Source organism: Pistacia vera, unplaced genomic scaffold (assembly GCF_008641045.1).
Source record: "Pistacia vera cultivar Batoury unplaced genomic scaffold, PisVer_v2 Contig804, whole genome shotgun sequence".
Classification (NCBI taxonomy): Eukaryota; Viridiplantae; Streptophyta; class Magnoliopsida; order Sapindales; family Anacardiaceae; genus Pistacia; species Pistacia vera.
This window is the reverse complement of record NW_022196673.1, coordinates 184237-205000: the sequence shown is the minus strand read 5'-3', so window position 1 is coordinate 205000 and position 20764 is coordinate 184237. Positions and strand designations below refer to the sequence as shown.

At 34.1% G+C, this 20764-nt stretch overlaps 2 protein-coding genes across 7 annotated transcripts; both read left to right on the top strand.

The window, feature by feature from the left end:
- The first annotated feature begins 2583 nt into the window (after positions 1–2583).
- On the top strand, positions 2584–10831 carry LOC116117323. 6 transcript variants are annotated; one of them, XR_004125934.1, is made up of 9 exons: positions 2584–2716; positions 3258–3396; positions 4993–5119; positions 5212–5324; positions 5793–6920; positions 8707–8744; positions 8830–9004; positions 10029–10134; positions 10551–10830. XR_004125934.1 is itself a non-coding variant. In XM_031403362.1 (9 exons), exons 2-8 carry the CDS (start codon positions 3262–3264, stop codon positions 10089–10091), a joined length of 1731 nt encoding a protein of 576 aa, XP_031259222.1. In that variant the 5' UTR covers positions 2584–2716; positions 3258–3261; the 3' UTR covers positions 10092–10134; positions 10551–10831. The 6 variants fall into 6 exon arrangements, 5 of the variants coding, with proteins under 5 accessions (XP_031259222.1, XP_031259221.1, XP_031259220.1 ...); XM_031403362.1 differs by having other exon boundaries at positions 4996–5119; positions 10074–10134; positions 10551–10831; XM_031403361.1 differs by having other exon boundaries at positions 3262–3396; positions 10074–10134.
- A 4601-nt stretch (positions 10832–15432) lies between these two features.
- LOC116117325 (serine/threonine-protein kinase-like protein ACR4) lies at positions 15433–20698 on the top strand. The gene is made up of 2 exons (XM_031403365.1): positions 15433–16643; positions 18485–20698. The coding sequence occupies exons 1-2, from the start codon at positions 15875–15877 to the stop codon at positions 20482–20484; spliced, it is 2769 nt and encodes a 922-aa protein (XP_031259225.1). The 5' UTR covers positions 15433–15874; the 3' UTR covers positions 20485–20698.
- Positions 20699–20764: the final 66 nt, after the last annotated feature.

Here is a 20764-nt window from a genome sequence, read left to right as displayed (position 1 = left end):
GCTAATTACTAAAATCAAGCTTTGTTTAATTCAAGCCATGGATCAAGCTTTGCTTGATTATTGCTAACTCCACCCCTCAAGCTCAAGGTGGTAACTTAGATTCTAGTTTGAGATTGGAAACTAACTCCGTGAATCATCTTACGTGATGAGCTGATGTAATCGGTTGAAATGAGACAAAATAGTTGATCCTGAAACAGAGTCAATGTTGACAAGAAAATCAAACGATGATATGGCAAGTCAATGATGACGTGGCACCAATGACATGACATAATTCAACAATGATATGGCAAGTCAACAATGATGTGGCATCAATAACGTGGCATCGATAATGTGACAAAAGCCAACAATGACTTGGCGAGTCAACGATGACATGACAAAAGCCAACAATGGTGTGATGAGTCAATGATGGCATGACATTGATGACATCACAAAGGCCAACAATGTCCTTGCGAGTCAAAGATAACGTGGCAAAAGCCAACAATGACCTGACGAGTCAACGATTGTATGACATTGATGACATGGCACAAGCCAATAATGACCTAGCAAGTCAACGATGACGTGGCAAAAACCAATAATGGTCTAGTGAGTCAACAATGACATGACATCGATGGCGTGGCAAAAGCCAACGATAAAATTCTAGAGAAAATTTTCCTAAACATGCATATAACTATAGAAATAGCAACTCATTGTCCTAACCTAGGCTCTGATACCATGCTAGAATTCTAGAGAGAAAGGCAAATAATTCAAGAGAGAAATGTAAAAAATAAAATTGTATTTCAAGTTTGTATATTTTCCAATGTACAAGAGCTCTATTTATATTTACAATACATGCTAGAATCATGCTAATGATTTATGCTGATGGCTAAAATCAAGTTTTGCTTGATTGAAGCCATGGATCAAATTTTGCTTGATTGTGGCTAACAGGGTTGATTAATAACCTCCATTGTATTTTGAAACTATTCGTTAGCTTAATCATCTTGATTGTTTTTGGTAAGAAAAATATCACGCTTATTTTTTTCGCTTTCTAATGAATTTCATCATATCAAGCTTGCAAAAGCACTTAGGGAATCACACTATATCTAGGTAAGATCATTCATCTGAACTGAAAATCCTTATATCCTTACATTTTTTTTTTTTTTTTAGTTAGTAAAAAATGTTTAATGTGGTCTTGTAATTATAATTGTGTTGATTGATAGTTTATGACAATATTGTTGTAAGATGTTTGTGTGAATTTATACCATAAAGTTTGTTATGTTGTTACAATAAAAGAGATAATGTGCTACACATCTCGTGATCAAGAAGGAAATTCACACAGTTAGTGTGAATTTCCCAATTAATGTGGTATATCACGTAAATTGGATCGTCATATGCACATGAACTAGTTCGTGTGATCCTCATGAGGGTTGTGAAAAACGTACATCTGCAACCGGTAGCCACAACCAAAACACATAAACTTTCACAAATATATATAAAACACATTAACTTGCATTTTGATAAAGCTCTAAAACCCATAAAACCTAATCCAAACCCCTAAGGCCCTAACTTTAATCCTAAACCGTAAGATATTATACTAAATCGGATAAACAAGTATTTGCCATATTAAAAACTAACATTCTTACTCAACTCTCTAACAGTTTCCGATTGATTCAAGCAAAAAATTCATTCATCAGTTAAGTGTCACTATTAAAAACCGTCTCGCCACCAATGATTCAATAAAGATTAACTCACAACCTAATCTTACAAACTTTCTTTTATAATCTCGATGTGGTAACTAGCAATTGGTCGGTTCGTAATTGGATAGACATAACCTATTGTTGGGTCGACGGGACCCATTACAAACTGTCATGTCGGAGTTTGTGAAAGAAAGCTTGTAAGATTAGGTTGTAAGTGTAGTATTACCCCCAATAATTTGGCCAAAAACCTCAATATTTCAATAATCTAGTTATTTAAATCAACAATCTATAATCGTGATCTAGGTTGAAAACAAGATTGGATTTTCAAAAATAAAAAGTGGCTCCAAAAGTTGTTTTTTTTTTTCTCCCCCAAAACTAGAGAAAAGTGAATAAAGATTGATTTTTATATGAGGGTTAAATTGGAAAATCGCCATTTGGTGGTTATATTTGTATAGGATTGAGAGAGTTGATCAATTATTATAGCCCTATGACTAATTTAATTAATTACCCTTTATTTTATTATATAAAATTTATATGATGATTTACATCAATTCGTAAACCCTAATAATTTCTCAAATTTGAACTAATAGTCAACTTTGAACTTCTGGTCACATCTCGTTAAGTGTGATTATGTGAAATCAAAGATAGTATTTTCAAAATATACTCATTATAATATTTAAAACTATAATTATAAAGAGATTACTTTGAAAGATTTTTTTTTTTTTTAAAAGTCAATACAAAAAATAATTTAAAAAAATTTCAATGATAAAAAAAATTGACTTTGAAAGACTGATAATTTCTTGTTATCTGCAAAAATACCCCCAACAGATACGTTTATTTACCAAATTGCCACTTCATTCGACGTTTCTAGCTCCAAATCTCCGCGACAATCGGATAAAACAACAAAACTAAAAAACAAAAACAGATTTGAAGCTTTGGAGCTCTTTCCCGTTTGCGTGCGCTAGCCGACTGCTTTTGACTACAAATTTTCCTGCATTTTCTTTCACTTTCTCGTCAACTTTCTGGGAAAACCTTCCGATCAGGTAACGAATACTCACACTTCGCTTCTACTTCGTACTTTTCTCTCTTACTCTCTGTCGATACAAAACTTAAAAAAAAAAAAAAAGAAAAAAAAAAAAACAAATCAAAGGTCTCTGCCTTAAGACGCGTTTTGTAAAGAAAATTTTCCTTCGGTTTCCGAGCAACCAAACGGACAAAATGTGTCTCGCTTGGTTTATTTATTTATTTATTTTAAATCTCAACTTTGTTTACTAATATTCTCTTTTTGATTCGTGAATAGAGCTAATGTTATTGTTTTTGTGTGCATAGTTTGATTCTTTGAGATCATATTTAGGTTACCGGATGCAACATCCCGGAAACGTTAGGGGAGGTCTTGGTAACTTTGGACATCAGAGCTTTAACTTGCAATGTGACAATTTTTAACCTAAAACAAAGTCTTAAGTTGTAGCATAATATTTGATTCCTCATTGATGTGTGAAACTTAACGATTGGTTGATGTAATTGGCTTATCTAAATTTGCTATTTTCGAGCTTAATGTAAGATTTGTTGATTGTTGTGGTTTAGATAGATGAAGAATAAAGGAGATGAGAAGTTGCGTGCTAGACTCTCAAGGAAGGAGCTTCAATCTTTGTGTAAGAACTTTGGTTTGCCTGCTAATAGGTCGAGTTCAGAAATGGCTAAATCTTTGGCTTCTTTCTTTGAGGTACTTGATCAATTCTTTTAGTTTGTGTAGGTGAAACCATCAATTCGGTGCATTGTCATTGACACTGGATGCTTTATTCATTCTGTAGTGTTTTTATTTGCAATGGACTTCATGTTCATTTACAGTAAAGAGTTTTTTTTTTTTTTTAAATATTTACCAGCACACGATGGACCTTTATGTTTTTTATGCTAGGAAGTATTATTAATATTGTTTATTTAGAAAATTTACATTATGCATCGACACTAGGTGGCTCTACAAATATAGTGGTTAATTGAGTTTTTGGATGGTTTGAGTAACCTGCTATATGTGTGGATCAAGGTCAATTTCCAAGATTATGGCAAGTGGACTGTTCTATGGTTAAACTTGCGTCTGAACCTTATTATACTTGAAGTTGACTGCTTATTTGGAGCAAATTTTTCCACTTACATGAGATCACATTATCATTGATGAATTGATGACAAGGACATGGTGTTTGTTTTGGTGTAATTGGGGCTTTGGAGTTTAGAGGGTTTTGTTGATTTCAGCCTAGGTGAAGTATATTGGGTCAAATAGTTAGACAAGTTTTATTAAGATGTTTTCCCTCCATGATGAAGCCTTCTCAGAAGGAAAGTCTTGTAACATGATGAAGATGCCATTTAAGGTTTCCACATTAATTCCCAACATCTGGATGCATATCTGTAATCTTTGTTGGTAACATGAAAGAGTATGCTTCCAGATACTCATTACATTGGAGGGATGTGTAGTCTCACAATACATGTCATCTATTAATTGTCCAATGAGAATCCTCAGGGCATGCTTTTGACAGCATAGATTCTTTCACAAGTTCTAAGAATTGTGGTTAGAATGCATCAAGAGAACTACATCCAGGAGCAACTTATTTGGCTGGAGTAATCCTGTTGCCTTACAAGTTCTGTGAGACTTTTCCCCCATTGAGAACAAGCCATGTTTCTTGTTTTCAATAATATATGTCAATCTCTCTTGTTTTCAATAATATATGTCAATCTCTCTTGTTTTATGCCTTTTGCAAGTATGAAATTATTTCTTAGCACTTAGTAAAAAAAAAAAAAAATTATTTCTTAGCATTTTTCGACTGGTAGTTTGTATTCTGAAGCAACTATAATATCATTTTGTTCATAGACAATAACTTTTTAAACCACCTATTTTAATTGAGATTCAATCAAATAACAGTTTAATAGTGAGTGGGTGAACTTCATGATTTATATAAGCTAGTGCTGGTTTTGGTATAATCAGCCTGGAGGTCTGGCTTGACTTTTTTCTTTTATCTTTCTTTACATGGCTTCTAAGTTCTTACTTACATGTGCTAATGTTGATGTAACATTGGTTCGCCATCTTGTAAATCTATATTTCTTTAAATATTAAACTCACTTCGTACTTATTCTTAGTACATAGGTGCTCATTGTTTGTCCACTGTTTTGTTGTTTACTTATCATGAACTTTTCTATAACTAATTTCCTTCTGTTGACATGCTTTTTATTTCAGTTTTTAAATTAATTTATTTTCCCTTAACATGTGAAATTTAAACTTCCTTTTTCCAAGCCAATATATACACCATCTTGATGTCTGACAAATTTGCAGAAGAATACGAGTTCAATACTCTCTGGAGAAAGATTAGGTGAGATTAGAGAGGTCTCATTTCCTGCATATTGCATACCAGGACTGCTGTCTGGAGCACCGTTTAATTCTTTGGAGTATCCCAGAGAAGGTGTGTACCACTTAGCAGTTGGTTAATGAAACTGGACTTCAATTTCTTAATTTTTTTTAAAGTGCTTGAATAATGATTTGGTGCTTCTGCAGATAGCCATGAACTGCACTCCTGCTTAATAGAGGGAGGGAATAAAAGGAATTTTTCTCCAACTTTTAGAAGTAATGAATTGGGTCATTGCTCGGGGGATAAAACTTATGATGGGGTATGATACTCTTCATGGATTTATATGTTCCTGTGCATCAATTTTGTTAGCAAAAAGTCTGTTGACTCAAGATAGAACCATATAGATATCTGTTTTCTTTTTCTTCTTTTAACTTACTAGAGAGATCGCCGGAGAGGTCCATCCGTCCGTGTTTTGGCTGACTTTAATTCATGTAATGTGCTGCATTTGTTCCCCCCTCCCCCTTTTAATTTTAAAAACAAGTAGTTCTTTTCCCGGATCATACATGGTGGAGGATTTCTTGACTGCTACTTTTCACATTAAGTGAAGGCAAGATAAGAATTACTTTAAAACACAATTTTTTTTTCCTTGTAAGAAATACGGAAAGTCATCTGTACTTCTAGTGCTTTGGTTCTCATAAATTTGAAGAATGAAAATGTTATCTATATGTATCTGTTATAGCACTGGAATCTATTGTTCACCAAAAATTTTATGTGTGCGTGAATACAGGAAGGCCGTGGTTGCTCCATGTTTTGTTTCCAGGAATCATCAAACTCTCAGTTTGTTTCTCGATGGGCTAGGAATGATTTCAACAGTCAGGTGTCTCCCACAACAAATTTGTGCCAGGATTCTTCAGGTATTGCAAGAGATAACTGGGTGGAGGATATGTGCCCAATTCAACATACAAATGTAACAGATGTAAACTCTGATTCATGCCCTAAGGCAGACATTTTCCCTTCTTCTACAAACACTTTTAAAGCAGCTTCTTCATCTTCTTTTGAGTTTTATGTCCGTAATGAAGAGGGGATTAACCTTTGTGTTGACCTGAGTTCTAACCCATCAGACTGGATTCAAAAGTTGAAAAGTGAAGTTAATATTTGTGAGAACATGTGCCAGAACAAGTCTTCTAGTTTTCATCAGGAGCTTGGGCGATTTGGAGAGAGTAACAAACAGCTAAAAAATTCCTTTCTACAAAATATAGATGCTCAACAAGTCAAGGATGGCAATGTGCCATCTGTATCTTCCCCAAGTAAATTTATGAAAGAAAGTAAAAATGCAATGCTCAATATTCCTGATGGAGGTGATGGATCTTTAACATCTATTGCAATAAAACCAAACAGCAATGCTGTGGTTGTGTCCGAGCATTTACAGGAAGATAAAGGACTTGTCTCTTCTGAACCCAATTCTGATGCACGTGATGGTACTCGTTCTTGTACTGATGAAAATGGATGCTCAACAACTGTCGATTCAGATGTTAATACTCCTGGGAAAAAAATATCTAGAAATTCTTTGGTAAGTATATTAGATTGTCCAAAAAGTCGTGCCACATTGGAGCATCAGAATTCAAAGCCCAGCAGTGAAATCTGCGAGTACTCAACGGTGGAGAACAGTTGCAGCCTTGCAAATTCTCAGGTGGTAATTGCTGGTAGCTCAACTGGTGTTTCTTTGGAGATGCCGCTGTTAAAGGCTGAGATTCAGCGGAAAGATGCATCATCCATGCCTTGTAAAAATGGTGAATTCATAGATTTGGTTGATTCAATGGACAATACAGAAACAGAACAAAGTGCATTAGCCAATTCAAGTGAGCCTGATATTGACATTGGCAGGAATCATATGCCTACATCTGTTGAAGATTGGGTATGACCCTATTCTCTTCTAATCTGCAACAGTGCTTCTACCATAAGTGCATTAATTATCAGCATATTATTGCACATTGATTCAGTGAATTAAAGGACAGTAATTTAGAATTGATCATATCGCTAGATACTGCTCACAATGTTTGCATGCCTGTACTGTGGTTTCTTGTCACACACATTTCTTGCACTGATTTTATGGACATTGTGGAGAAGTTATGGGCTTGAGAACAATATTGTGGAGAAATGTGTTTTGTTATGATGTCTCATAATCTATATATCTAAGATGAGTTGAAGATTTCATGGTATTCAAGCAATAGAAAAAAAAAAAAAAAAAAAAAAAAAAAAAAAACTTGAAAGATAAGTGAAAGCTAAATATGATTTTTTGATTTACATTTGCACTGTTTTGATTGCAGAAACCACATTTGGCGACTTTTTGGGTTATTTGAAGTGAAAGGAATTGAAGAATGTTTTAAGATGCTTATGATGAGGGGTTTGATTTTTGGTTGACATCTTTGTGGGCTTCAATTTCTATGCAATCTTAGGATGCTTCTTTGTTATTTTTTATTTTTACTCATTGGAATGCTGTTTGGGTTCAATTTTGTATTCTCCTTTGTTGAACTTTATTAGAGATGTAAAATTTTGCTTTGTTGGGTTGACTTGGGGAACCTTCATTGTAACATTATTCATATTTCTTAATAAAGTTCTTTCTCTTTCTTATAGAAAATAATTAAATGAAATAATGAATGAGGAAAAAGGAAAAAAATTGGAAATCACACATTTCTGGTTGTGGTGTACTTGTTTGGAAATTTAATTTTTCAGACATATATGAGTGGTTTATTGTGTGATTTTAGTTGGACATTCTTATGATTTCCTATTATGAAAAATATTGTATGAGCTGGTTTCATAATCACCATTATTCACTCATATTGTCATATTATCATTATAATCTTAATCATCTATTAATTTTTTTATTCTGGAGTTGATGATTCATTTGTTTTCACGGAATGAAAGTGACACATTTTATGATTATATACTACCTAAGATTTATCACTCTGGGTCATTATAGAAATTCTATTTATTTCTTGAAGGAACTACATAATCCATCTTCCCAAATTTGTAAGTTTGTATGCACAACTGTGTAAGGGTTATGGTAATGTATTTTTGCTATCCACATCTACTGCTTCGTCATTTAGTTCTTTTTTGGGCAATAATTGAGTTGTTTATATGTTGATGGCTCCCAATAACTGAGTGGTTGTAGTGATGTAATTGCTTTTGTGATTCATTTTTGTTGTTTTCAGTTTCTTCTTGATTTATGTTTATTTGTGAGGCAGAACTTCATAGTATGAAATTCCCATGTTTCACAATTCTCTTATTTTGTGTGGACTTACTGATTCACAAGAATAGTATGATATATACTGCATAAGACTTATACATGGCAAACACCAGGAGACTGCTTAGGCAATTTGACTACCTTCAATGGATGCTTACTTCTTCACTAGGTTAATTTTATGAGTGGGAAATCTTTTTACTTTGAAAGCATTTTATTTTGATTATTCTCATCTCTTCATATTACGGCCTTTGCTTCTACTGGCTTGCCCAAGAAACAGGAAGCAAAAATAATTAGTGAGTCAGCTATTTTTCTGGCACAGTTTTAGGTGAATAATTAAAGATTGAAATGAGTAGTTTGTGTTATCTGTTCCCAAAATTTTGCTGCTAGGATATGTATTATGTTTATGCTTGGTATAATGCATGCACTACAAATTATGGCTATACTCTATTGTTTGCAGGAAGGGAATAAACCTGTTGATGGAGGGGAGAGCTCAGAGTAATTTTCTCTTCTCAAGGGAATTACATGTTCTTAATTTTATTTTTGTCATTCATCTTAGCATATATGTATATGCCTATTTCAGATGCTCACAAATGGATGATTCACTTGGCAAGATTTGTTTAAGGGTTCATAACTCGGGATCTAATGAAGAACATCAAAAAAAGAGGCCTCATATGGACAGTACGAGGATTTTAAGAAGTGCAAAGCGTTTTGCTGGGAAGGTCCTCCCGAGAAGGTCCACACGGCTGGTTCCTAAGGTTCTTCCTTGATACTTCCTTCTAGTCATGCAATTGCATAACATGACATCATTATGTTGATCTGCATATCCTTTTTATGAGGATCTTAAAGGTGCAAGAAACATAATCATCAAATCATGCATTAATCTTATTTAATTTCTATCCTCTATGGTCATTTGATTTTATTCATTTTCCCTGGATTGCTTTTCATTATACCCAAATTGAACAGGATGATCGCTCATTTATTTTTTCAGTGAATAAAACTGGATGCGAAGATATAAATGAGAACTAGAAAATGGGTATCTAGAGTGATTGATGTCTCTTGTTTTATCTATACGTGGAAAATTCTTGACTACTCTAAGGTGCATTAATGTTGTCTTTCTGACTGTGAAATTGTTTGAGAGCTGATGGTTTTGTTTGCAAATACAAGGACCTGGATTTTAGTGTGGTATTCTGTGTGTGACCCTTACACAATGCGCTGGTTCAACTGTTTAATTAGGCAATTTGTGCCTTGTTCTTTTCTGTGTTATTCCATTAAATTCAGGTCCATTGAATTTATAGGAGTTTGACTGGCAATGTAAACACCAATCTCCTCTAATTCCACCTCTCCCTCCTCACACCTTCAGTCTAGGGTTCTAGTGATGTTTGTTTCTTTCCTAATACCCACTGATTTTGCTTGTATCTGATGTGAAATTATGATGATATCGAACTGACCAACAAACCAAGCCACAAGATTTCACAATGGGGGAAAAGCTCAAATTAACTAGATCTACATTTTGTAGGCCTTTTATGTTTGAAATAGACCGTGAGTGGAATTTCTTTCTCCCATCTTTTCTTCAATCATTAAGTTACAGTATATCTAGTATCCTGCATGCACGTGAAACATTTGAGCCATGACCGTTTACTTGTAATTGCAATCTCACACTTCTATATTTGAAGTTTTCAATTATGTTATAGAAGAAATTAGACTGTGGTCTCGGAAACTATTTTTCTGAATAACTATATTTTCTCCAAAAACATCTTGAATTTTAATTTTTTTTCTCAGTAACTATCTTTGGCACCCTCCAGTAAGCCGATGACTATCATGCAGCGGACCACTTGTGAGTGACAACAATACATTTCATTATTTCGAAGCCTGAGTACAGATCATAGTAAGTATGAGGCTTTTCTTGATCTCACTTTCTGTAAAACATTGGTATTGTTTGATGTGAACGAAACTAATGTTTTGCGTGGTTTTTTGCATAGCATTTTAAGTGAATTTTCTGTTGTATTTAGTATTCAAATCAGTTGGTATCTCTAAAATATGGAAAATCTTTATTAACTGAATGACTTAACAATCTCAGGTCGATATATTTCAGGAATTAGATTTACGAGTCCAAGTTTTATACAACTTGTTTCTGAATGATTCCAAAGTCTTATAAATGATTAAATATCTTGGAGCTTGTCTTGTCTTCATAGTTTTGTTGCAGATATAAACTTATTCTTTGGTATCAACAAAAACATTTTTATGCTCATAAATAGAAATCCTAGTTTGTGATTCTCTTTTTAATGGTGTCAATGGCTGCAGGTTGCTACATTTTTTGAAGAACAATTAGACGTAATAAAATCTTCAGGTACTTAACACCTTAGAATTGGAATCCTCTCTCGCTACAGTCGCAAACGGCTGTAATCTGATGCAAGTAAATACATTAAATGTAAGATTTCTGTCAATATGTATGGAATTTTATGAATTGAACTTTGTAATTCTGTATATTCACCTGGATTTCATTGTTTTTCTTTCATCCGCACCTTGTTTTTGATCCTGTGAGTGTTGAGCATCAGGCTATGACCCATCAAATTTATTCATAGAAATTATTACTTAAATTCAGGCTGGATGACATTTTGACCCCAATATATTGTAGAAGGATAATTTTCCTCCCTTGGTTTCAGAAACACCCAATCTTTTCCCATTTTTCGAATTAATATACATTAAACTTATCCGTGGAAGGGCAATCTTGTCAATTCACCTCACGTATATAACATTATGCAGACAGAGAATCTATCCTAACTCACGGCGAATTGACAAGATTGTCCATTTATGGTTAAGTTTAACATCGTAATTTGAAAAATGGGGGTAAGATTGGGTATTTCCGAAACCAAGTGGGAAAATTGATAGTTTGCGGTAGATGGGGGGACAAAATGCCATTCAGCCTTTAAATTCATGTTTTCTTGTCGCGAAAGAGAGGGCAAAACAGTAATTAGAGTAACAAAGAAAATCATCTATGTAAAGGCAAATTTTTAATTGATTGATTCATTTATTATTAAAATATATGACGTAAACTGATTTGATTTTGATTTGTTAGAGGTACGAAATTTCATTAGTAAGTCATTGTAGGTTGAAATATTTGTGGACTTTAATCAAGTGGGCCTAGGGATTATGACACTACCCAGAAAAGCCTAGATCACCTATGGTTATAATTTACAAAAGCAATAATTAAATTAGGGAGCCATAATTTACAAAATCCATAGTTAAATTAGGGTTAGGTTAAGAAGTTCCTGTTTTTATTTATAATTTATAAAAATAATAATTAACTAGGGTAAAAATCAAGATCCCCCTTTTTTTTTTTTTTTTTTTTTTTTTGACACAATCTTTTAGAAGTTAAATTAATTCATTTGAGTGATTGATTATGTATATAGTTTTGACACTTCTTTTTTTTTTAGTTGTGAATTAATTCATTTGACATGTTTAAGTTAACTATTAATACTAATTTATATATATTATTTGTCTTTCAAATTAAAGAGATGCAAAAAGTTTTATGAATGTTAAAACATATTTAATATACGTCGTAAATCTTAGGTTTAATACTAATTTAAATACAATTATTTGTTTTAAAAATGAGAGAAACAATAAAGTTTATGAAATGTGTCATAACATTTTAAGTCAAGGTTAATACTAATTTTAATATATATCGTTTTTGAAAATAAAAGATACAAAAAACTTATGAAAATATGTTTTGATTAAATGTTTAAAAATAATTTTGAAAGCTGATTTACTTTTTAGCTACGAAATCAGTTTTATGAATAAATATGAAGCACATTTTCATTATTAAAAACATATAACTTATTTTGAACAATATTTGTGTTTTTTTTTATTATAATATGTTTTGATCTTTCTTTTTGTTGTTGAATAAGTTTCTATTCAATAATGATTGACGTTTTAAAAAAAATATTCCTAACAATATTATATAATAATTTTATTTTCTATATTATTGTCTTATATTTTTTCAATGAGAAATAATTAAAAAAGACAAAGATATAAAATTGAGACAGTTGTACCTCCTTAATTTCATGCCAATACTAAACTTAACAAGCAATATCACAAACTATTTGAAGATTTTCAGGATTGTGTTTTACATAACCTACCAATCAATATAAACATATTTCCAACTTGTTGGCTTATTTTTTAATTAATTATACACAATAAATAAATAAATAAAGACAAATTTTAGAGTACACAAAAAGCTAAAACTCTTGCCAATTTAATATTCTTGTTAAATATTTGACCAATAAAACCTTTTTTGTGTGTGTGTGTGTGTGTGTCGTTTAGCAATCTAATAATAAATCAACAATTTTTTTATTGCTTATAAAATTCTTTAAATTTATTTGAAAAAAAAAAAATCATGAAACAAATGATCATCTTACTCATCTTACCAACAAAAATGTAAAGTTAATATAATAATAGTTTGACTAGAAGTATTGGATAATATATTTTATTACATAATTTCCAATTAAATTAAAGTTGTTTAATAATCTTATTCTTGTGGGGCTCAAAGCCTTTGTTGGTCGGCAATATATTTATATTCTCACCTTCTCCTTGGAGTACAAGTAGTTGAATGTATGATGTGACGCATTCCTCCCAAAATGTCCTTCACATAGTTTTCTTTTTGGGGGATTGGGGTTGTTGGTCTTTAAGTCATTTTAATTTTAAGTGCCAGATTTGAGGTAAATATGCATTTTAATTTTAAAGAGCCAGATTTGAGATAAATATGAAGTCTTAGATCATGCTCGAATCTCGGCCACTCATAATCTAATTTGGTTCAATCAATCATCATCACCATTTGATTTACTAGATTGCATTTTATAAAACTCTTATTATCCTAATTTTCAGTAACTCGTCAAATACTGACTGGAAATTGAAGTACTTTTAGGTATTAACAGAATATAAATTTTGAGTGAAAATAATATTTTGAAACTTTTTAGTTAAAAGTATCATTAGGCAAACCTTAGGTGGGAAGAAGTCCTTTTCTCTATATGAAGAGATGGTTAGGACGGATCCACTTAGTGCGAGTGGGCAGGTACCCTATACGTGAATTTCAAAATGAGAAAGATGGTCCACAAGGGTAAGTTATACGGATCCTACTCTTTCATTCCTTTTTAGTCTTGCAATTTAATAATATAGATTATGATTGGCACATAGTAATGTCTAAGTAATCTTTGTCTACCCTAATTACTAATAATAGAACTTTAGCTTACAAAATATAATTAAACTACCAAACTTTGATCACACTATCAAACCTAATTAATTAATACCAAATTGCCCATGTGAATTATCTTTTTAAAAATATTTTCTCTCTTCAATTTCTCCTAGGGTCAAACCCATTTAAAAACTAATTCTATATTAATTTTAAATGTTAAAAAAAAATAATAGACAATCCATTAAACTAGTTTATTGCATAGAGCTTAATTAATTAATAACAATATCATTGTTATGAAGTATAGACCTCACTCAAATCTATGTAAATTTAATTAAAAATAAATAATAAATAAAACAAGATATGAATAATAATAGTACTCTTTATTATAAAACAAATGGTGTGGTCCCTTCTTTAGATCATGAAACCTTACTATATTAATCTCAAAAGATCAAATTTATTTATGTCAAATTAATATTAATTAATTATTTTAGTATTTTCATCTAATTGTTGTTATTGATCCAATACTGTCAAATTATTTTCATTTAAGATAAATAATAGAATTAGTAAATTATTCTTATCTTTTAAAATAAAAATAAAATAAATGTACGTAGTAAAGGCCCCCCATCAAAGACAATTACTAATAATAGAACTAAATTTATGGGATTTGTCTAAAAATTAGGTTAGTCAAATTATTATATTGTACAGTTCATACCAAATTATAACCAAAAAGGACATTTTCAGCTGAATTAAATTAATGAATTCTTTCTTTTTTTAAAAAGAAAAAAAGTGGCAATGTTAGGAAAGGGTTTGTTGAAAAAATAAATGCCACTTTCAAAACTCTTACAAATTATCCAAAACTAAATTACAGACTAAAGTACCCTATCAACACTTAGAGATATTATTTTCAAACACATTTGATAAGTTTATAGATAGAGATTTTGACAATGAGTTTTTCCCTTTTTTTTTTTTTTTTTTTTTTGTTTTAATTTCATGTTTATTCAATTCATTATTTAGTAATTTTACTAATTCAAGCATTATTGAAAATAAAATAAAAATCTAAAATCAAATGAGGCTATTTTATATTTAAACAAAAAAACCTATAATATATATATTTATTCTAGATGAGGATTTCTATAATTTTTTCTAAATTCAAACTTTTGTTACTTGACATTACTAAATATTAAAGAAATTTTTTTACAATTTTCGATAAAAAGATTTTCCGAATATTTATCTTTTCATTTTAGATGATACAAAAGCCATTTATTATATCATCTAACAAGTTTTATAATTTAAACAATTATTTATTGTCATAAATATTAGAAGATAAAATTCCAGATTGAATTATTATTGAGATAATGAAATTATCACTGAGAAAGAGTCTTTATAATATGCATGCAAAGTCGAAATAGAAGAAACAAACAAACAAATTTAATGAAAAAAGAAAAAACTTTGAACTCATGCATGGAATGAGAGAGTATGGCTAAATTTTTTCGAAAAAGGTTTGCAGTAATTGAGGCATGAAAAAGATCATCTATGCATTAACTTCGCATTTAATGTCTTCACCTGCATCTCTCCATTTTGAGATGCTCTTGTTTTATGCCTTCTTTATTGCCCCTCTTTCTTCCCTCTTCATTCCCTCCCTGCACCCCTGCAACCACCATTTTCAACCACCCTTCTTTCCCTTTTCACCTTCTCTTCTCTTCTTTTTGTTTGTTCATCTTCTTCACCTTCACCTTCACCTTCACTTTCTTTTTCTTTTTGGTTTTTGTTTCTGAGTTAACATGCATGCATGGGAAGAGGGATGAGTGAGGTTCAAGTTTAGTCTTAAGTTGAAGTGGAGTGTCAGCTTGGAGAAGAAGTCAATGAATGAAGTTCATGTTTCTTGATCCAATGTTGGAGAAAAAATAAACAAGAATGTGTTTTTAGACGAGTTTTTGAGAAAAATAGAAACTTTTGTTGGTTTTTTTTTTCTCTCTCTCTAAAAGTGTTGTTTTTATTAGACTCTGGTGACTTGAGCTTCTTTTCTGACTAAAGAAGAGGTTTTTTCGTCTGGGATTTTGGTAAGTTGCTGTGTCATTAGCTTCTGTTATGTGGTTTTTTTAATCACATGCTCTCTTCCATTGATGTTTATTAACATATAAGTTTCTGTATATAGTGTCTTCTCTCATTGTTCTCCTTTGAACTTTGAAGCTTGGGGTGCAAAATAAAAGAAAATGGAGTTTCATTCTAGTAGGTGGTTTCTCTGTAAACAAGTTTTTCTTCCGAATCTAAGCACTCAAAGACAGTAGATTTTGTTATCTGAATCCAAAACAAAGTTATGCAACTCTGGAGCTGTGTTTTCTTAATCTATTTACATTCTTGGAGGCCAATTATTTAAGTACTATAGAGTGTGGCGGGGGGATTCTTTCATATTTGAACAATTGAATTGGTTTGTGTGATGGAAATTTTAAGCTTTTTGGCAACAGATTTCCCCATCTGGGTATTCAAAAGCAGCACTTGGAGAGCTGGATTTCTTGTGCTTGTTTTGGTTTTATCAAATTTATTGTGCTTAGTTTGTGGTCTAGGCTCAATGTCTTCAATTGCCATTTCTTATGGTGAAAATGGTCCAGTTTTCTGTGGCTTGAAGGCAGATGGGTCTCATATTGTGACTTGTTATGGATCCAATTCTGCAATTATCTATGGCACTCCTTCTCATTTCCCATTTATAGGTCTAACTGCTGGTGATGGCTTTGTTTGTGGACTATTAATGGTTTCAAACCAGCCATATTGTTGGGGAAGTAGTGGCTATATCCAAATGGGAGTTCCTCAGCCTATAATCAAAGGAGCTGAATATGTAGAAATAAGTGCTGGTGATTACCATTTATGTGGTTTGAGAAAGCCCTTAACAGGAAAGTGGAGAAACCACTCATTTGTGGATTGTTGGGGCTACAACATGACTAAAAACTATGTGTTTGATGGGCAGATCCAATCAATTTCAGCTGGTTCAGAGTTCAATTGTGGCTTGTTTTCACAGAACAGGACTGTTTTCTGTTGGGGTGATGAGACTAGTAGCAGAGTGATTAGCCTAATTCCCAAAGAAATGAAGTTTCAAAAGATTGCAGCTGGTGGTTATCATGTTTGTGGGATTTTAGAAGGGGTGAATTCAAGAGCCTTTTGTTGGGGAAGAAGTTTAGACCTTGAAGAAGAAATCTCCGTGGCGTATTCAGGTCAGGGGAACGTTGACTTACCTCCAAGTGATCCAATGTTTTCCATTGTAGGAGGAAAGTTTCATGCTTGTGGAATTAAGCGCAATGATTATGGAATTATTTGTTGGGGGTTTATTATCAAACCAAGCACGCCGCCTCCAAGTGGTGTTAAGGTCTATGAGATTGCAGGTGGAAACTACTTCACTTGTGGAGTTCTTGAGGACAAGTCTTTGCTTCCAGTTTGTTGGGGAGTTGGATTTCCAGCCTCTCTCCCTTTAGCAGTCTCTCCTGGACTTTGCAAAACAACGCCTTGTGTGCCCGGTTCATATGAAGTTAGTAATGAACATGCACCTTGCAAGTCTCCCAATTCCCATGTTTGTTTGCCCTGCAGCAACAATTGCCCCGCTGAAATGTATCAGAAGGCTGAATGCACTTTGAAATTGGATAGAGTTTGCGAATACAATTGTTCGAGTTGTTCCTCAGCTGAATGCTTCTCAAATTGTTCTTCATTGCTCTACAATGGTGTTGTGGGGAAGAAGAATGAGCGGTTTTGGTCAATGCAATTGCCAGTCATTGTTGCAGAGGTCGTCTTTGCTGTGTTTCTAGTAACTGTTGTTTCTTTAACTGCTGTTTTATATGTTAGGTACAAGTTAAGGAACTGTAATTGCTCAGCAAAAGTGTCATCAAAGTCACGCAAAGTCAATGGTGTTAATGCTTCCTACCAGAAGGATAATAGCAAAATCCGACCTGACTTGGATGAGCTCAAGATAAGGAGGGCTCAGATGTTCAGTTATGAGGAACTTGAGAGAGCCACTGGAGGATTTAAGGAAGAATCTCAAGTGGGGAGGGGCAGTTTTTCTTGTGTTTATAAAGGGATACTCAAAGATGGGACAGTTGTCGCGGTTAAAAAGGCAATAATGTCTTCTGATAAACAAAAGAATTCAAAAGAATTCCACACAGAGTTAGATCTATTGTCGAGATTAAACCACGCTCATTTGCTCAATCTGCTAGGCTATTGTGAAGAGGGTGGTGAAAGGCTTTTGGTGTATGAGTTTATGGCACATGGCTCTTTGCACCAACATCTTCATGGGAAGAACAAGGCCTTAAAGGAGCAATTGGATTGGATTAGAAGGGTGACAATTGCAGTCCAAGCAGCACGAGGAATTGAATACTTGCACGGATATGCCTGCCCGCCTGTTATTCATCGCGACATCAAGTCATCGAACATCCTTATCGATGAAGAACACAATGCTCGAGTTGCTGATTTTGGTCTCTCTTTGTTGGGACCTGCAGATAGTAGTTCCCCTTTAGCTGAGCTTCCAGCTGGGACTCTTGGATATCTTGATCCTGAGTACTACAGGCTCCATTATCTTACAACCAAGTCTGATGTTTAAAGTTTTGGAGTGTTGCTTTTGGAGATCCTTAGCGGGCGAAAAGCTATCGATATGCAATATGATGAAGGCAATATAGTTGAATGGGCAGTTCCTTTGATCAAAACAGGAGATTTATCAGCAATTCTTGATCCTGTCTTGAAGCCTCCAACTGATCTTGATGCCTTGAAAAGGATTGCAAATGTGGCTTGCAAATGTGTGAGGATGANTATGTGTTTGATGGGCAGATCCAATCAATTTCAGCTGGTTCAGAGTTCAATTGTGGCTTGTTTTCACAGAACAGGACTGTTTTCTGTTGGGGTGATGAGACTAGTAGCAGAGTGATTAGCCTAATTCCCAAAGAAATGAAGTTTCAAAAGATTGCAGCTGGTGGTTATCATGTTTGTGGGATTTTAGAAGGGGTGAATTCAAGAGCCTTTTGTTGGGGAAGAAGTTTAGACCTTGAAGAAGAAATCTCCGTGGCGTATTCAGGTCAGGGGAACGTTGACTTACCTCCAAGTGATCCAATGTTTTCCATTGTAGGAGGAAAGTTTCATGCTTGTGGAATTAAGCGCAATGATTATGGAATTATTTGTTGGGGGTTTATTATCAAACCAAGCACGCCGCCTCCAAGTGGTGTTAAGGTCTATGAGATTGCAGGTGGAAACTACTTCACTTGTGGAGTTCTTGAGGACAAGTCTTTGCTTCCAGTTTGTTGGGGAGTTGGATTTCCAGCCTCTCTCCCTTTAGCAGTCTCTCCTGGACTTTGCAAAACAACGCCTTGTGTGCCCGGTTCATATGAAGTTAGTAATGAACATGCACCTTGCAAGTCTCCCAATTCCCATGTTTGTTTGCCCTGCAGCGACAATTGCCCTGCTGAAATGTATCAGAAGGCTGAATGCACTTTGAAATCGGATAGAGTTTGCGAATACAATTGTTCGAGTTGTTCCTCAGCTGAATGCTTCTCAAATTGTTCTTCATTGCTCTACAATGGTGTTGTGGGGAAGAAGAATGAGCGGTTTTGGTCAATGCAATTGCCAGTCATTGTTGCAGAGGTCGTCTTTGCTGTGTTTCTAGTAACTGTTGTTTCTTTAACTGCTGTTTTATATGTTAGGTACAAGTTAAGGAACTGTAATTGCTCAGCAAAAGTGTCATCAAAGTCACGCAAAGTCAATGGTGTTAATGCTTCCTACCAGAAGGATAATAGCAAAATCCGACCTGACTTGGATGAGCTCAAGATAAGGAGGGCTCAGATGTTCAGTTATGAGGAACTTGAGAGAGCCACTGGAGGATTTAAGGAAGAATCTCAAGTGGGGAGGGGCAGTTTTTCTTGTGTTTATAAAGGGATACTCAAAGATGGGACAGTTGTCGCGGTTAAAAAGGCAATAATGTCTTCTGATAAACAAAAGAATTCAAAAGAATTCCACACAGAGTTAGATCTATTGTCGAGATTAAACCACGCTCATTTGCTCAATCTGCTAGGCTATTGTGAAGAGGGTGGTGAAAGGCTTTTGGTGTATGAGTTCATGGCACATGGCTCTTTGCACCAACATCTTCATGGGAAGAACAAGGCCTTAAAGGAGCAATTGGATTGGATTAGAAGGGTGACAATTGCAGTCCAAGCAGCACGAGGAATTGAATACTTGCACGGATATGCCTGCCCGCCTGTTATTCATCGTGACATCAAGTCATCAAACATCCTTATTGATGAAGAACACAATGCTCGAGTTGCTGATTTTGGTCTCTCTTTGTTGGGACCTGCAGATAGTAGTTCCCCTTTAGCTGAGCTTCCAGCTGGGACTCTTGGATATCTTGATCCTGAGTACTACAGGCTCCATTATCTTACTACCAAGTCTGATGTTTACAGTTTTGGAGTGTTGCTTTTGGAGATCCTTAGCGGGCGAAAAGCTATCGATATGCAATATGATGAAGGCAATATAGTTGAATGGGCAGTTCCTTTGATCAAAACCGGAGATTTATCAGCAATTCTTGATCCTGTCTTGAAGCCTCCAACTGATCTTGATGCCTTGAAAAGGATTGCAAATGTGGCTTGCAAATGTGTGAGGATGAGAGGGAAGGAGAGGCCATCAATGGATAAGGTAACGACAGCCCTGGAACGTGCGCTCGCCCAACTGATGGGTAGCCCCTGCATTGAGCAACCAATTTTGCCAACTGAGGTGATTTTGGGGAGTAATAGATTGCACAAAAAATCATCTCAGAGGTCTTCGAATCAATCAGCCTCCGAAACTGATGCAGCCGAAGCTGAAGATCAAAGATACGAGTTTAGAGCTCCTTCATGGATAACCTTTCCAAGTGTTACATCTTCCCAGAGGCGAAAGTCATCGGTTTCAGAAGCAGATGTGGATGGGAAGAACTTGGAAGCAAGAAATATGGGCAACATGGGAAGTGTTGGAGATGGGTTGAGGAGTTTGGAGGAAGAGATTGGACCTGCTTCTCCTCAAGAGAACTTATTCTTGCAGCACAATTTCTAAAGAACTTAATTGATTTCTTGATTCATGGTGGTGGCGGCTTTGCTTCAGTTTCTGGTGGTTGATTTGGTTGGAATGTGATAAGAGAAAAAGAGTGAAAGGATGTAATTTTATGGATAACCAGTGCTACAATTGCTATTACTTCAAAGTCTTCAATACTAGCACATCTTTTTTATGTGTTAGAGCTATTCACTGCAATATCGATTTGGTAATATAATCGGACTAGAATTAACCAATAGATTGAAGTTATATGTATTTGTTTTGAAGATACCTTCAATCCGAT